The sequence below is a fragment of the Colobus angolensis genome, unplaced genomic scaffold (assembly GCF_000951035.1).
Source record: "Colobus angolensis palliatus isolate OR3802 unplaced genomic scaffold, Cang.pa_1.0 Scaffold345, whole genome shotgun sequence".
NCBI lineage: Eukaryota > Metazoa > Chordata > Mammalia > Primates > Cercopithecidae > Colobus > Colobus angolensis.
The window spans coordinates 2,125,140-2,139,323 of record NW_012116766.1 but is presented as its reverse complement, the minus strand read 5'-3'; the positions used below and the strand labels follow the sequence as shown (position 1 = coordinate 2,139,323).

Below are 14,184 nucleotides of genomic sequence, written 5' to 3'. Positions count from 1 at the left end.
GAAAAATAGATAAAAAGGTGTAAGACCTTATATTCAGTAAAACTTTTACAATCTTTTAAAATAGAGTATCTATTTTCATTTTGGAAACCAAAATTAATATAACAATGATTATCTGTTGAGGACACCATTTCAACCTTTAGAATTGTACATAACATAAAGTTGGAAATATATGAAGATGATCAAACAGGAAAACCAGAACTCTCTTAATCTATGTTTTTTTAACTGAATAATGCAGTTGATTGCTCTAAAATTCTAAATCCTACCATATTGCAGAAATAATAGCAAAAGGAAAAAAATCATTTATTAAACTTTTACTAAGTATAAGGAATTTCTAAATTGTCCCATGTAAAATGTCCATGACTTTATGTGATAGATACTGTAATCACCATTTTATAGATGAGAAAACAGAGTTTAAAAGACTTGTCTAATAGCACACTATGGTAAAGGCTACAGCCAAGAACATATGGGCACTCAAGGGATTTTGAGAGGGAATTTAAATTTATTTTCTTTGGCAAAATAGTTTCTCATTTGATACCTAATTATAATTTCAGTGCAAATGTTTGCTTAGAAGCAATTGCAATAGGTTAACTAGATTAGCTTAAACCTGCTATCTACAACCTTTAGCTTTCTCTTTTTTTTTTTTTTTTTAAAGCAAGGTCTCGTCTCGCCCGGGCTGGAGTATGGTGGCTTGATCATGGATTACTGCAACTCCTATCTCCTGGACTCAAGCAATCTTCCCACCCCAGCTTTTGGAGTAGCTGAGATTACAGGTGCATGCCACTCACTTGGCTAATTTTTGGGTTTTTTGTTTTTGTTTTTTGGTAGAGACAGAGTTTTACTAGCTGGCCTAGGCTGGTCTCAAACTCCTGGACTCAAGCGATCCACCCACCTTGGCCTGCCAAAGTGCTATGATTTACAACCTCAAACTTTCAGTCCTATGATCGGGCACCAAAATGTATAACCTATTTCAATCTTAAAAAATACAACTCCTCCCACAAATAGCCACCACCTTTGTATATTCAAGCAACTGTTCATTTGAATTCCAAACGCATGCCAAATCTCTAATGCATTCTGCAGTTAATCATCAACCTACTCATTCATTCATTCATTCAATGAATATTGAGTGCTTACCATATGCCAGATACAGTTCCAACTGCTGAAGATACAAAGCCCAAGCCGTTACAGGATTCATAGTTTAGTAGAAAAAAGAGATATCACATAGATAGATGCAACTTCTACCTCCTGGACTCAAGCAATCTTCCCACCCCAGCCTTCAGAGTAGCTAGGATTATAGGTGCTAGTAAAACTGTTGAGGACACCATTTCAACCTTTAGAAGTGTACATAACATAAACTTTTGCTAGATACATAGATAGATAGATAGATAGATAGATAGATAGATAGATAGATAGACAGATAGATAGATAGAATAATGTTGACATGTTCTTAGTGAAAAAACTGAGTTGTCACTCAGTAACAATGATTTCCTTTGTTAGTAAGTTATGTATGAATTTTAATTGGGCTCATGACCACCTAGAATAGAAGCTACACTTCCCAACCTTTCTTGAGTTATGCACGGCTATACAGCTAAGATCTGCCCAATGGGATGTAAACGGAAGTATAAACAATATCAGACATGTTCTGAAAGGAAGACAGTGTTCCCTTCTCATTATTTGCCCTTTTTCCTGATGGTTGAAATATACGTATGCTGACTGGAGCTGGGGCAGCCAATTAGGCCCAAGGGGTCTGCATTTTAGGGATAGTGGAGCAAAACATTAGAGGGTAACTGAGCCCTTGATAATTATGTCAATCATGCAAACCCTCAATTACTTACCTCTAGACTAAGCTTACCTGTGAGAGAAACATCTTCCATCATTTTACAGTTCTGTTTCGGAGGAGTTTCTGTCACTCCCCTTTGACTTTTATCTTAACTAATAGAAAAATATAAAGAAAATTTAGCAGAGTAAGGGACTAGCGAGTGGCACAGTGTGATATTTTAGACAAGGTGATTAGGGAAGGATTTTATGAGGGATTGTTATCTGAGCAGACTCCTGAATGCATGACTATGTCATGTGAATAGCGAGAAAGTATGGAAGGGGGAAATAGTAAAAGGAATACAGTATCTACTTTCATTTTGGAAACCAAAATTAACATAATGATTATCTGTTGAGGATACCATTTCAACCAAGGAAAGGGGGAAATAGTAAAAGGAAAGGGGGAAGTAGTAAAAGGAAAAGCCCAGAGATGAGAACATGCTTTCGTGTCCAGGGACCATCAAGGAGGCCAAACCTTTTGAAAGGCAAACCTTTCAAATCTTTTCATGCCCGCAAATGAAAATCTTTGACCCTAGACATTGTAGAGACTAGTCAGCTTTGCAAGGACTGGTCTCTGCAGGCCTCTTCAAAAAGCATGACCCAGTTGTGAGTCTCAGCTTTTACCCAGCTTCATGGCTCACCCTCTAATGGTCCATTTCAAAATGCTTCCTGAGTTCACTATTCAAATACTATGTACTTTTCTGAACCTAGCATGAGTTCTCACTCCAGCTTAAGAACTGGCTCTATTGATCCACCCCTTCCTTTCTTCTTGAGTCTACATAGATATTACTGCCTATATTGTTCATTTTAATTATGAATAATCTATCATTCTGTTCTGATTCATATGTGTGTGTCTCTTGCCCCCTCAATTAAGATGTAACATAAGAGCTAGATGTTTAAAAGTGTTTAAAATCCCTTTTGGCTACTATCTGTTCAAACAAAAAGTGCTCACCAAAAACTTTCTGCATGTCCAATGAATGCTTCATTTAACCGTCTCACAAACTAGAAACACAATGGAGAGAGCCTAATCTTTCCCTGTTCCTCCCTTTCGCCAGGAAGATATGAGTAGCTAAAGTATTTGGTGCTATATATAGTCACTTGATGTCAGCTGAATGCCAGTCTCTTCAGAAAAGCTCAGTCCCCAGTTTGAGTCAGAGTAGGGACCATGCTGTCCCAGGTTCAAGGATAAAAACCATCAGGCCCAAGTGCCATCCATAGTCCATCTCCAGAGTCTTCCTCCACAAACTGGGATTCATCCTCGCTGAAAAAGCACAATCTAACAGCAAGGTGAGTATGTTGTTTCCTAAAATGTTTTATTAGTCAGTTGTCCAAGGAGATTCAGAGCTGTGACTCATAAATGGGTGTTCTCTGCTTTAAAGCGCAGCTGTTGCCAATATTAAAATGCTACCACCAAAGAATTCTGGTTTAATCTAGTGTCTTCTTCATTCTTACAGTTTGCTGGAATTGATGGAGTGTGATGCTGGTACAAATGAAGGCCAGTGAGGAGACAATGATAGATTAAAATACTGTGGAGAAAAGAGAGGGAGGGGAAAGGAGACCAGCAATTTCATTGTTTCTCACTGCCTGATGATCATTATATTAATGTCCAGATAAGACTGGGTCTCTGTTCACTGTGACATTGCCTGTCAATGAATAACATACTGTGTCACCAGATAAGGAATGCGTATTGAAGTCTTTCAGTAGCAAGCGATAATAACTTTTTAATAAAGAACAAAGATGTTGTCTTTCACAACAGTGATTATGAGACACTCCAAATGAGTTCTTCACATTGCCTCAATAATGTCCCTTTGTTTTTAACAGGGAACAAACAAACCATGCTATCACATAATGCTATGGTGAAGCAGAGAAAACAGCAAGCAACAGCCATCATGAAGGAAGTCCATGGAAATGGTATCAATAAAAATCCTTCGTAGCATTAATATAGATCAGCATGAATGTGGCTCCAACCTGACGTTGTTTAATATTCCATAGTTTACGTCCTTTAAATTCTTGCTGTTCTGTCGTAACAAACCTGGAGCTCTAGGGGGTGTAGAAAAGCCTATGGTAACTAATCCTTTTGTAGTCATCCTTTCTCATTTGGAAACTATTTTCAGAGGAACAACTGCTGTAAAAGGCATGAAGCAATCTGACAGCTGATGTACATTCTGCTTGGCCTGCCTTCCACATTATAAGTTAAGATCACTCTAGATTCTTTTTTTTTTTTTCTGGACAAGTCTCATACAATCTTCTCTTCATTGTCCATCTCACATGGTTTAGCTTGATTTCTTTTACCTTACATTATATAAATCACTCAAAATAAGTTCTGTCATCTTTTTTATAAAGCTATTAAGTTAGAATTCATATTTATTGCTTATTATTTAACTCCATTTCTATTGCTTATTTATTTAACTCTTCAAATTTGGTAATTGATTTACTAACATATTTTGTGTGCAAAGTCTACTTTTATTTGAACTTCTGAGAAAATATAAAGTTATTGTAGTCTTAAAGCATACGACTCAAAAAATATAAATATATATTACATATAAGGTACTATTTCACTCTCTCCTTTTCTTTAAATTCCAGCAAATAACTTGAGAAAGCAATGCTTTATAACTTGCATTTTGAGTCTTATAAAGGAAATTCAACTTTGTTTATAAGCAAGGTATAGCATCAATTTTAAAAGTTAAGAAAAAAAATTCAGGTACTCTTAGGAGCTGATTTGAGCCATTCCAGATATATTTGTGGAATTTTCAGAATGCCTCCTTATTTCCTCTCTACTGACAAGGAATGCAGCCTTTCACCACTACATATATTGAGACCTAGAAGCTTGAGACCTGGGAAGAGTATTGCGCATAATGTTTTCATATTGCACCTTCCATAAAACAAGAGGAACAGAATCAAAGACTTTTAGGTGCTCCCCACACAATGTAGTCATAACTAAGAGGTCCTGTTGTTGTTTTCTATTTTCTGCAATACAAAACCACTATACTGGATTCAACTTGGTTCTCCTGTTTTACTATAATGTCAAATTAGCTTGGAATAAAATGAGAATAATTCTGAATCAGATGCCAGAACTGAACTCGTACCAATCCAAAGTTTCAAAATTCATGCCTCTTTTTAAAATTTCATGCATCTTTGTATTTCCAGCTTCAAGTAGTTTACTTGAAATTATTTTATAGCTTCCCTGATCAATGTGTCAAAAATCAGATGATCACTAGAGTTTGTGACAAAATTGTTTACCTTAAAATAAGACTTTTTATGTTATTGTTTTCTAATGGAATCCTAATCATAAAACAGTCAGTCCATTTAATGTATTCCAGCCTAAGTCATGTGTTGGAGTCTACTCTGTTTGCTCTGACATAGATCATAAAGGTAAGAAGTTTTTTTTCCTTTTTTATAAGCATAACTATAGTTTTTATGAAAAATACTTGGGGAAAAAACACACAATTATATATCAAAGTGGGGAAAACCCTCAAAACCACTATCTCACCACCAGTAAATCCTAGCCACGTAGTCAGCTGAAACCTCCCTCCCATGTCACTGGATGAGTTCCAGCTCCCTTAAGAGGAGTCACATGCTCTGTCTTTGTTGGAATGTCAAGTATTTCAGATAACGTGGAGATAATCAGACTCTTTCCAAGCTCATCCCAGATGAAATAACTTCAGTACTTTATGAAACAGCTCAAATATTTTTCTTCTCTTATTTCCTCTGACATTTTATATGGAACTTCACTATTTGATGATGTTTAGCGATCTGGAGCTAGGGGAGTATAATTTTTTCTCAGGATGCAGAAATAAAATGAACTTCAGAGAAACTCTTTTGGGAGTGATCCTCCAAACTTTCAAACATTTTGCAGCAGTAAAAATCTGGATAATTTAAGATAAAACATGCAACTGCTTTGATCTTAATTGTAAGACAAATAAATCAAATTTTGACTTTATAAAGGATTGTCCTTTATAAAGACAAATGGAAAAGGATGTTCCAGTCAAAATCCCCTTTTCCTACCTTCCCTCCTCTCCCCTTGTGCATCGGAATTTTTTTTCAGCATCATAACTCATTTAATTTTTATTACTACTTTCCAAAAACATTTAGCTTGGAGGAGTATGAAATGTGACAATGAGTTAGCTAAATCAGTCGTTGTCCTCTGAACATGAGGTGGAAATTCAATCCCATTCTTGTAATGGAAAGAGACTGCAGTGGGTGAGTCTTTGAGATAAATCAGTAGAAAAATGTAAGAATCAGAAATGGAGAGTTTTACATCAGAGCCCTCATTCCATCAGAAGGAGAAATAACCTCAAAGAATTACTGAAAAATTCTCTTCATATAGATTATAACGCTAACTGCACAGAATGAGTAAGAGGTGGATAACTCCCAGCCTCTACTAATCACACCCCCAAATTGTTGCTCATTTTGAACCCATTATGATTTGGTTTCAAATTACATACTAGAAGCAAATATACCACACTCCCAACAAATGACTAATAAAAAACATCCCAAACATGAAGGCTGCCTGCTTTTAGATTTACCTTCCTCATATCATAGTTATGATTACCATCATCATCACCTTGGCAGGAAGCAGAGCTAATGGTAAAGCTGTCCTGGTTACTTTTGTGAGACAAACCTCTGTGCTTTATATAAAAGTATCTCAGCCACAGTTGTTACTATCTAACAAGTGCTATTGTAAAAGACAAAAAATAATTTGGCATTATCTGTGCATGAATTAGTTATGGAGACGAGAAAAGATGGCCTCTAATAGTCCCCACCCATGAGCCCTGCGTAATTTACCCCTAAATCTGTACATATTTTCCAGTATTAATCATATTTTTCTCTTGTTTAGTAACTCATTTGAAACTTGAAGACTGAAGGAAGAGAGAGAGGTAGGAAAGAATGAAAGGATAGGAAGTAATAAACTGATAAAGAGATGGGGGCAATCAGAATAAAATAAGGAGAGGCACTCTAGAGAAACTGGCATCTGTTTAGAAATGCTGGGGGGAAGGAATTGGAGTTTTAAAAACCATAAGAAGAACTGAGAGTATGATGTTCCCTGACTTCAAGCATGGATATTGCTGACAGTTTAGAATAAGAGCTTCATAAATAGAGAAGACCACAGTGCCTCCTAAGTAAGTTCCGGTCACCCTACAGTCCTCTCACCTGGGTTCTAGGAGGGCTTTTTTTGGTATGTTTTTTGTTTGTTTGTTTTTTTCTCCTCATGATTGGGCAATAGCTTTTCCCAGCACACAAAAGAGAACTGGGCAGGTTGTTTTTGTAACTTCAGGAAGAGAGCTTAGCTTTTGGTCTGAAAACAGGAAGCCCAGGTTCTAGATGGAGTGCTGTTGTTAATGTGGTACCAGGGATCCTGGGTTCCAGACTAGACATCAGATTTCACATCAGAAAATGAGGAAGGCTGGATTTGCTGATACATCTAATTTAAAAATTCCATGATTCTAATTTACTGAGCTATGTGCAGAAGCCAAACATCAGTGTGTTTGAGTTCTTCCATCAGTAACAAAGGAAATGATAATGTTGACATAAATTGCAAGGACTCTTTGAAAATAAGTACAAAGTCTAGAATTTCAGATGAACGATTACATGAAGACCACTTTTACTTCTCTTGTAGGAACGTATCTTAAACTGTAACTAATCAAATCTTCAAAATCAAAATGAAGACGCCAAAAAGGCCTTTCATACCTCCTATCAAATATAAAAAGTTTATAGAAGAAGAACTTAATGATTCAGTGTACAAGTTTGGTAATTTTCTGTTGTTTGTTTTAACCTTTCACATTAGCATTCTCATAGCCCCAAGAAAAATAAGAGCTAGAAAGGTTTGCACGTTTTATTTTGAAAAGTAGTGTGCAGTCATATCTTGTGAATTCATAAGTTGTCTAAGCATCTAACCTCTAATAAGGCACTCCAGAAAACTAGTACAAGAGAACTAGGCTAAATTGTATTTTACACTGAAGTTGAAATTGTAGAGTTCAATTCTAGCTATATTATTCCATCATCCTAGCTTTCTTTGAAGACTTTTTCACTCAAATAAGTTTTAGATACACATCCTATAAACAGTACTAGATTATTCTGTTTGTGTAATTCAGTACATTGGTAATCTCATTTTTTGAATGTTTATAGATTTATAGTTTTTAAATAATATTTTTATTAATGACTAATTTTTTAAAACTTTATAAAATAACCTTAGAACTCAAATCAAGACAAAGACGTATGAAATAAGAAAATAAAGAATCACAGATGGTATTCAAAATCAACTTTTTTATGTAGAGATAATTATCACAGAACTTTTTATCAATTGGAGTTTTAAGGCATTACCCAAAATCACAGTCTGGACTATGATCTTACATGTTATATGTAATATGTACATACATATTACTTTATAGAAGAACATATTTTGTGGACTATTATTCAATTACATAGGCCAACTGTCCAGGGACAGGAGGAAGAGTTCTGTGCAAATGCAGATAATCAATGAGCCCACCCTAAAGCAAATAAGCTTCAGCTAGCTACCCTCTAGTAATTGCAGTTGCCAATCATAGTAGAACAGTTTTAAAAGGTGTTTTGTCTTACTACAATTATTTGTAAGTGAGTGTCTTTGCAAACTATGGATTAGATTAACTCATCTAACTGAAGTTACGGATCAGTATAAATGACACCAATAAGAAAGTATACCTAGCCATATTGTTTTTTCTTTTTTTTTTTTTTTGAGATGGAGTCTGGCTCTATTGCCCAGGCTGGAGTGCAGTGGTACAATCTCGGCTCACTGCAACCTCCGCTTCCTGAGTTCAAGTGATTCTCCTGCCTCAGCCTCCTGAGTAGCTGGAATTACAGGTGCCTGCCACTACGCTCAGCTAATTTTTGTATTTTTTTAGTAGAGATAGGGTTTTGCCATGTTGGCAGGGCTGATCTCGAACTCTTGACCTCAGGTGATCCGCCTGCCTCAGTCTCCCAGAGTGCTGGGATTACAGGCGTGAGCCACCATGCCTGGCCTTATTTTCAATAGATGATCTAATGCCACAAAGACAACCTTCTAAGCCATGAAGGCAAGGATATGTATTCTAAATAAAACATATCATTTATCAAGCATCAAGATTAAACACACCATTAAGAACCTGCGCAAGGGTTTTCAGTGAAGGGCAGGGAACAGCTGAACTTGGAATCTGTGTGCTCAGATGACAGCGTTCTTGACTCTGAAAGTTTAAGTAATGAGCGTGATCATGCATTAGATTCCTTAACTCACAAATGTTTCTGAAACGCTTGCTCCAGTGACATCATAAATTTAACTATTAGAAGGGAAGGGAAGGGAAGAAAACCTTGGAGAATTTTGTTTGTGTGTTTTATATGTTTATGCAAAATATCCCTGACACTGATGAATGTGTCCATTAGTATGCTATTATATATTTAACAATTGGTTCTCAAATGGGGCAGCAGTAGGGATGTTTTGATTTGTAGAATTTGCCAATTTCTGTGATATAAATGCTCCCACCATGACCAAATTCAAGCTACCACCATGGAAGCCCTAAATACAGAGTTGGAAAGAGATATGCAGTAGTAGAACATTACATATTTTCCCCATACAGATACAATGGATATAAATAACCTCAAGAGCATAACATCTCTTCTATCTTTTATAATCTAAATGGAACTTGCTAGTCTGAATCCAGAATCAAAAACTTGAAATACCGCATCCCCATCACACTGTCTAGTATGTTGAGGGATATTCATAGACACACTGAAAAATAAACTTGCTCATCCTTTCATGGTCCAAACACATAGTGATAGAGACTCCAAACACTTGCAAATAAGTAAGTGTGAATATTCCCTGTAGAACTCAGCAGAGTTGACGAGCAAATCTCAGGAAATTGTTGTAAAATACCCTCACATACTCTGCTCTGTTTTTCTTATGCCTTTTCCATAGGCTATTTCTACCATTCCTGGGGACTGTGAAGCACAGCATTTTGTTTTGTTTTGTTTGGGGATGCTAGAGAGCCAAACAGAGCTGTTCTTCATTGCATTAGAAAGAGGTATAAAAATTTTTAAACATTTTTAATAATAGACTTTATTTTGTAGAGCAGTTTTAGGTTTGCAGGAAAGTGAGGGAGAAAGTACAATAAGTTCCCATATAAACTTCTTCCCCACTGCTGTTTCCTGTATTATTAGCATCTTGCATCAGTGTGTATTTGTAACAACTGATGAACCAATATTGATAACTGTTGCAGTCCATTTTGTGCTGCTATAACAGAATACCTGAGACTGGGTAGTCTATACTGAACAGAAATTGGTTCATGGTTCCAGGGGCCAGGTAGTCCAGTATCAAGGTGCCAGCATCAACGGAGGGTCTTTTTGCTGAGTCATCACAGGGCAGAGGACAGGAAAGAAAAGGGGGCTGAATTCATCCTTGTATAAGGTCACAAATCCCACCCATGAGGGTGGGGTACTCATGGCTTAATTACCTTTTAAAGCTCTGAGCTCTTAATACTGTCACAATGGCAATTAAATTTCTTTCTTTTCTCTTCTTTTCTTTTTATTTTTTTTTTTGAGATGAAGTCTTGCTGTGTCACCCAGGCTGGAGTGCAGTGGCCTGACCTCGGCTCACTGCAACCTCCGCCTCCTGGGTTCAAGCGATTCTCCTGCCTCAGTCTCCCGAGTAGCTGGGATTACAGGTGCACACCACCACGCATGGCTAATTTTTGTATTTTTAGTAGAGATGTGGTTTCACCATATTGGCCAGGCTGGTCTCGAACTCCTGACCTCATGATCTGCCCACCTGGGCCTCCCAAAGTGCTGGGATTATAGGCGTGACCCACCGCCTATTTGAAATTAAATTTCAAAATGAGCTTTGGAAGGGACACACATTCAAACCATAGCATTAACTAAAGTCCATAGTTTACATTAGGATTCACTCTTTGTGTTACGCAGTTCTATGGGCTTTCACAAATGCAGTGTCGTATATCTGCCATTACAGCATCACACAGGATAGTTTCTCAGCCCTAAAAATCCCCTGTGCTTCAGTTATTCATCCCTGTCTCTCTACCTCCTTCCAAGTTCTTGGCAACTATGGATCTTTATGCTGCCTAGTTTTGTCTTTTCCAGAATGTCAAATAGCTGGAATCATACAGTAAGCAGATTTTTCTGACTGGCTTCTTTTACTTAGAAATACGCATTTAAGGATTCTTCATGTCTTTTCATGGCCTGATAGCTCTTAATTAAATTTTTTATCTTGAGATTTTTTTTTAGATAATCATAGTTTCACATGCAGTTGTTAGATATAATATAGGGCTATCCCATGTGCCCTTTCCCAGTGGTAACATCTGGCAAAACTATAGTACAATATCACAACCAGAATATTGACATTGATACAGTCAAGAGATGTAACATTTCCATTCCCATAAGGGTCTCTCGTTTTGCCCTTTAATAGCCATCCCCACTTCTCTCTTGGCCTTATCTCTCCTTAAACCCTGACCAATCACTATTCTGCTCTCCGTTTCTATAAATTTTCTGTAATTTCAAGAATGATATACAAATGAAATCATACATACAGCATATAACCTTTTGGGAATGACTTTTTCATTCAGTGTAATTCTCTAGAGATTCATCCAGGTCTTGTTCTCAATGATTTGTTCCTTTTTGTTGCTGAATACCATGCTGTGGATGGACCACAGTGTTTTTAATAGTTTACCCATTGAAATACATCTGGGTTGTTTCGGTTTTTGATTATCAAGAAGGAAGATGCTATGAACATTTGTGTATATGATTTTGCAAGAGCACAAGTTTTCTCTCTTTTTTTTTTTTGAGACGGAGTTTCGCTCTTGTTGCCCAGGTTGGAGTGCAATGGTGCGATCTCAGCTCACTGCAACCTCTGCTTCCCAGGTTCAAGCGATTCTCCTGCCTCAGCCTCCCAAGTAGCTGGAATTACAGGCATGCACCACCATGCCCGGCTAATTTTTTGTATTTTTAGTAGAGATGGCGTTTCTCCATGTTGGTCAGGCTGATCTCAAAGCCCTGACCTCAGGTGATCCGCCTGCCTCAGCCTCCCACAGTGCTGGGATTACAGGTGTGAGCCACTACGCCCGGCCAAGAACACAAGTTTTCATTTCACTGGGATAAATGTCCAGTATTGCTGGGTAGTTCTGCATTCAGTTTATAACAGAATTTATGAAATTGTTTTCAAGAGTGTCTGCACCATTTTACATCTTCAGCAGCAATGTGCAAGTGACCCAGTTTCTCCACATCCTCACCAGCAAATGGTGCTGTCATTTTTCATTATAGACATTCTGATGGGTGTGTAGTGATATACCATTGTGATTTTAATTTGCATTTCCCTAGTGACTGATGATGTTTACCATCTTTTCAAATGCTTATTTGTAATCTGTATATCTTTTTCAGTTGAAATGCCTCTTCATGTTTTGGTCCACATTCTAATTGGATTGTTTGCTTTTTTAATAGTTAATTTTGATTGTTCTGTATTTATGCTAGACTGTTCTCAATGTTATATGTTTTGAAAATATTGTTTCCCATCCTGTAGCTTGTCTTTTCATCCTCTTAGCAGGGTCTGTCTCAGAGCAAACATTTTTAATTTTGATGATGTCCAGTTTATCAATTATTCCTTTTATGGATTGTGATTTTGGTGTTGTTTAGCAACTCTTTGCCTAGCCCTAGGTCCCAAAATTACACTAATGTGATTTTTCTTCCTTAGCCTGTGAACATGGTGAATCTTTGCCTCACTCTAGATCTCAAAGATATAGTAATGTGATTTTTCTTCCTTAGCCTGTTAACATAGTGAATTACATTGATTGATCTTCGAATAGTGAAACAGCGTTGTCTCCCTGGATTAAACCCCACTGGCTCATGATATAAAATTCTTTTTATATATTGCTTAATTATATTTGCTAATAATATGTTAAGGATTTTGCTTCTATATGTATGTGGAATATTGTTTTGTAACTTTTTCTGTGTGTGTTTTTTGTTTTGTTTTGTTTTTTTGAGATAGGGTCTCACTCTGTCACCCAGGTTGTAGTGCAGTGGCCTGATCTCAGCTCACTGCAACCACCTCTCAGCCTCAACTGATCCTTCCACCTCAGCCTCCCAAGTAGCTGGGACCAATGCACCACCATGCCCAGCTAAATTTGTGTGTGTGTGTGTGTGTGTGTTTGGTAGAGACGTGGTTTCACCATGTTGCTCAGGCTGGTCTTGAACTCTTGAGCTCAAGCAATCCACCTGCCTCAGGCCTCCCAAAGTGCTAGGATTACAGGCGTGAGCCACCCCGTCTGGCCTGTCTGTGTGTTGTCTTTCTCTGGCTGTGGTATCAGAATATCATTACCTTAATAAAATGAACTAGGAAGAACTCTCTTCTATTTTGGGGCAGAAATTATGTGGCATTGGTGATAATTGTTCTTTAAATATTTGATAGAATTCTCCAGTGAAATCATTTAAGTCTGAAGGCTTTTGGGAGGTGAGGAGAGTTTTAGACTATAAACTGAATTGTCTGAATAGTAATATAGTTAATCAAGTACTTGTTTCATGTTGGATGAACTGAGGTAATTTGTGCTTTTTGAGGAACTGGTCAATTTTTTCTAATTTTTCAAGTTTATGTGAATTTATATGTAGAATTGTTTGTAGTATTAATATTCTTATTATCTGTTTGCTATCTGCAGTGTCTGTAATGATATCTCTTATTTTGTTCCTAATATTGTTAATTTGTGCCTTCTCTATCTTTTCTGTGTTAATCTCACTAGAGATTTATCAATTTTACTGATCTTTTAAAAACCAGCTCCATACTTCATTGATTTTCTCTATTGTTTTTCTGTTTTTTATTTCATTGTTTTCTGCTCTTATCTTTATTATTTCTTTCCTTCTGCTTGCTTTGGGTTTATTTTGTTCATCTTTTTTTTTACTTTTTTGGGGCAGACACTTAGTTTATTGATTTGATACTTTTTTTCTTTTTTAACTGTGCATTTAGTGCTATAAATATTCCTCTCAGCACAGCGTTAGCTGTTTCCCATAAATTTTGCTATGCTGTATTTTCATATTCATTTAGTTCACTGGATTTTTCATTTCCTTTGAGACTTCCTTTTTTGTCCCATGAATTACTTAGAAGTATGCTGATCAGTTTCCAAGTGTTTGGAGATTTTCCTGTTATTGCTCTGTTACTAATTTCTAGTTTGGTTTTATTGTGATCAGTGCTAACACTCTGAATAATTTAATCATTTTAATTTGTTGAGGTTTATTTTATAGCCCAGGATATGATCTATCTTGATATATATTCCATTGGCACTTGAAAGAAATGTGTGTTCTATTGTTGTTGAATAAAATATAAATGTCAATTAAGTCCTATTGGTTGCTAATATTGTAGAACTTTATATTCTT

The 14,184-nt window shown here is 36.7% G+C and overlaps 1 protein-coding gene across 1 annotated transcript in view; it reads left to right on the top strand.

Annotated features, from left to right (window-relative positions):
* Positions 1-2,900: 2,900 nt before the first annotated feature.
* Positions 2,901-14,184, top strand: part of MYOZ2 (myozenin 2) — a 52,810-nt gene continuing 41,526 nt past the window's right edge. Inside the window, exons 1-2 of the mRNA XM_011952709.1 lie at positions 2,901-3,099; positions 3,634-3,723. Coding sequence (XP_011808099.1) covers positions 3,648-3,723 — 76 coding nt within the window. The 5' untranslated portion in view covers positions 2,901-3,099; positions 3,634-3,647. The remainder of the gene's footprint in view (positions 3,100-3,633; positions 3,724-14,184) is intronic.